Source organism: Rhagoletis zephyria, unplaced genomic scaffold (genome assembly GCF_001687245.7).
Source record: "Rhagoletis zephyria isolate East Lansing unplaced genomic scaffold, Rhagoletis_zephyria_1.1 Rzeph_scaffold_32078, whole genome shotgun sequence".
Classification (NCBI taxonomy): domain Eukaryota; kingdom Metazoa; phylum Arthropoda; class Insecta; order Diptera; family Tephritidae; genus Rhagoletis; species Rhagoletis zephyria.
Genome location: NW_016189133.1, coordinates 1 through 3,993, shown reverse-complemented (window position 1 = coordinate 3,993; position 3,993 = coordinate 1). Strand labels below are relative to the sequence as shown.

The window sequence follows — 3,993 nt, the reverse complement described above, 5'->3', positions numbered from 1 at the left end:
AAACATATAATTTTAACAATATTTTTTAAAGTTTGCTTACAAAATCAGTCATTGAATTAAAACCCAGAGTAACATTTTTGTTGCCATTGTTTTTCTGAATCCAAACTAAAGTTTTTTTAAAGTTGTTTTTGCGATTTTCCTTGTCTTCAGCAGAACTGTATGACTTGTTAAATGTGGCCTAAAAATAATTTAATAATAAAGTTTAAAATAAATAAAATGTTTAAGTTTAGAAAGTTACTTTGAATTGTTTCCAACTGGCAACAGGCTTTTTGGTGTCATCGTAACAAAACAAAACGGTGACTATAACAAACCAACATATGATTTGCACAAAACGCATTTTTAACTTTTAAATATTTTATAAAATTATGTTTTTAAAATATGTAACATGTTTAATTTGTAGTATTGAAAAAAAAACTTTTGATTTAATTAATAACTTAACAAATAATGCCCTTTAAATATTGTTCACTGCAACAAGTGTTCAGCGTTAGTTAATTACTTAATTAATAAAAAATAAATTGTTTGTTTGTTTAACTAATTAGAAAACAAAAATTTTCCAACAACAACAACTAGCTATATAACAGTATTTTTTGTTCTTTTTTTAATTTTTTTGTGCTACTTTTTTAGGTGAGCACGCTTAAAGAGCTTTCACCTGCATTTTTNTTTTGATTTAATTAATAACTTAACAAATAATGCCCTTTAAATATTGTTCACTGCAACAAGTGTTCAGCATTAGTTAATTACTTAATTAATAAAAAATAAATTGTTTGTTTGTTTAACTAATTAGAAAACAAAAATTTTTCAACAACAACAACCAGCTATATAACAGTATTTTTTGTTCTTTTTTTTAATTTTTTTGTGCTACTTTTTTAGGTGAGCACGCTTAAAGAGCTTTCACCTGCATTTTCACTTGGACTGGGCTAGTGTGGCAACAGTGCCAACAGGCTGAAACACTGGTTTTTTTGTCGTTAGTTCGACAGTTTGAATCACACTTTAACACAGCCAGTTCTAAAACTCGGCTGCCCTTAATCAAACCAGGTTAATTGGCACCGGAATGCTCTAACTATGCCAGCCCTGTCCCTTTTTTGCCAGAATTTTTATTAAGCGTTTTTTTAAATTTTTTAAAATTATTTAATTTTATAATTTTTAAATAAGTAAATTAAAACAAATATTTGAAATTTTAAATGCGAGTTTGTAGAGCCGATGCACTTAAGCACCACAAATTTTTTTATTAGTTTATTTTTCAGTTTTTAAGTTTGCCATGTTTGTTTTTTGACTAATCATTTTTTTAATGCATATACCTAAATAAGTTAAACTTTAAAATCAGTTATGTAAACTGGGTAACGGTCAATTTCCCGAGCACTAGTACTTTTAGGATCTCGTAGCAAACGTCCGTAACCTTCTTCACCCCAACCTAAATTGTTTAAATACAAACCAATTACAATTTCTAAGTATTACAAACTAAAATAAAATTGGGCACTAACCTGAGCCCCAACTGTTGCGAATCGTCCAGTAAGGCTTTTGATCGGCCGTAGTTCCGTAGCCGACCAGCACGACCACGTGACGGGTTTTGGCTTTTGGATCGACCGTATCCGCAGTCATGACGCCCTTTCGGTAGGAGCGAAACTGGCTATCACTTGCTATGATTACCACTGACAGTGGGCCGAAACGCTTGAGGGCGGTCTTCAGCTGGTCCTCACTGGCACCGTAGGGCAGTCGGGCACACTGAAACGCTCCCGGGCGAATGAAACGAGGCGTCACCTGTTGGCGGCACTGGTGGCCGTCCTCCATGCGGTACGGGTACTGCGCCGTCAGGGCAATTCCCTTCTCCTTCACGTACCTCAACGCCTCCTTAGCGTTGCCACCTCCGCATCCTCTGCACTTTTTGTAGCCGTAATGCTCACTGGCGCAGTCCACCAATTCCTGCTTGGCCAGGTTCACCGTCTGTCGTCCACCTGTGCGCCACCCGTAGACGCCCTCAACTACGCCCGCTGCGCTAAAAGCCCAACAACTGCCACACAGTTTAGTATTAGTATCTGGTACAAGGTAAAAAAGCAATAAAACTCATTTAAGTTTTTTGAAACAAAAATAAAAAAACAAAATGTTAGAGCACAAACATGTTTACTTTTTACTTACTTTGTTTTTCAACTGGTCCAAAAACGCCTCTGTAGTCAATTGAGGCAGGCAAGTCAGTAGCAGAACCAAGGGAAACAATGAACTCAAAACTTGAATTTATATTTTCTGGAACACCCCCGCTAAGGCGAAAAAATTCATCTGGAAACTATTAATAAAAATTAAAAAAAATTTGTTTTTGTTAAAAAATGAATTTTTTAGCGTTTGGTTTAAAATTAATAGCACACTGACCAAATCTGCAAGAGAATTAATGCCAAGACTGACACCGTTTTTGCCGTTGTTCATCCGTACAAAAGCTAGTGTTTTTTCAAAAATAACTTTTCGGTGTGCATTTTCTTCAAAAGATCCATACGACTTGTTAAAAACTGCCTAAAATATTAAAAATTAAATAAAAAGTATAATATTTTTAAGTTTTTACTTTAAACTTTTGCCATGTGTTAATTGGCTCATCTTCAACTTCAGTGGTTTCAACAAATACTGAAACTGAAATGGAAAAAACGCATAAAATTGTCAATGTTTTTGCCAAATGCATGTTTAAAGTTTATGTTAAAAAATTAATTTCAGGTGATTTAGACTAACTGATTATGTTTTCTTTTATACTAAATATTTTATTTTAGTAACATTGATAGTTTTATCTTTTAAATTAATTTATAAAACAACATAAAATTTTAAGTTTTAAAATTAATTAACTTACTTAATTTTTAAATTTGCTGGGTTACTAATATATAAAAACATCTTTAAAAACATTTTAATGATTCAGCATTGATCTAAATTTAAAAACTAAATGCAATCAATATTAATTTATGTTTTTGCTTTGACTAATTACTACCGTTTAATTTGAATTTTTCATTCATAATTGTACGTTACTTAGACACACTGTTTTAGTGTGTAATTGTGTCAGTTTGACTTTTACTAAAAAAATTGTTTCACAACGTTACAATTTTTTTTATACTCAGACAAAAAAAATAAACCAGTTTTGTCACACTTATTTGGCAAAACTTTGCGCACCATTTTGTACGTTTCAAATAATTTATACTCTCAAACAGAAATTTAACACAAAACATAAACATTTATTTTGTAAAACTTTAAAATTTTTGTTATTTTTTATTGAAAGTTACAAACTTAAAAACATGTCACAATTTCTAGTCTATTAATCATTTAAATTTTTATTCTTAAACAATTTTTTTACTTAATATTTATTTGCATAAATATCACGCTAAATTTTGAGCAACAAAATTTATACTCCTGACAATAATTTAATTTTGCTAAGTAATACTTTAAATTCTACTTAAAACAAAACTGTTTAAACATCAATTAATATATTAAAAAAATGTCTCGTTATTACGCTCTTTGCAAGTACTTTCAACTGTTGTTTAGCTCCCACTACCAGGTACTTTACCGATATTTGGACCCACTTGCTCTTCAATCTAGGCCTGGAACTGATGATGAATATTTAGAAAACAATTTTTTAAGTTCTCAACACTCAAAATGGAACTTTAAGTTCATTTTTCCAATGGTGGTCATTGTTGTTACCATGTTCATTGGTGACATTTACCTGGTGTGCTTTGGTTCAAACCGAACTAACTGTTTTGGCCTTGATATTTTTCAGCTACCTACACTTGAGCTGTTCATCAGCAGTCCCCGACTGATGACCCACCAGGCCTTTCCCCGGGCCATGTGGCCTCAGCTGGACATTGCCTTCAGCATGGCGGCCGCCTTTGGCCTGGCCAGCTACCTCACCTTTCTCCGTAACCCGTACACTGTGGACCGATACCGAGAAGTGTCGGCAGGAGTGACTAAAAGTAGTCGGGAAAGTAGTCGTTTGGCAGTTCGAGGAAAGCTACTTTCAGCAGCAGAGTCACA

General features: G+C 33.0%; 1 protein-coding gene across 1 annotated transcript; it reads right to left on the bottom strand.

The window, feature by feature from the left end:
* Positions 1 to 1,307: 1,307 nt before the first annotated feature.
* On the bottom strand, positions 1,308 to 2,278 carry LOC108353901 (cathepsin K-like; the record flags this gene model as incomplete). Its single annotated transcript, XM_017605090.1, has 3 exons — positions 1,308 to 1,411; positions 1,482 to 2,033; positions 2,134 to 2,278. Coding segments are annotated over 3 exons (801 nt in total), but the record flags the coding sequence as incomplete, so codon positions are not given.
* Between the last annotated feature and the right edge of the window lie 1,715 nt (positions 2,279 to 3,993).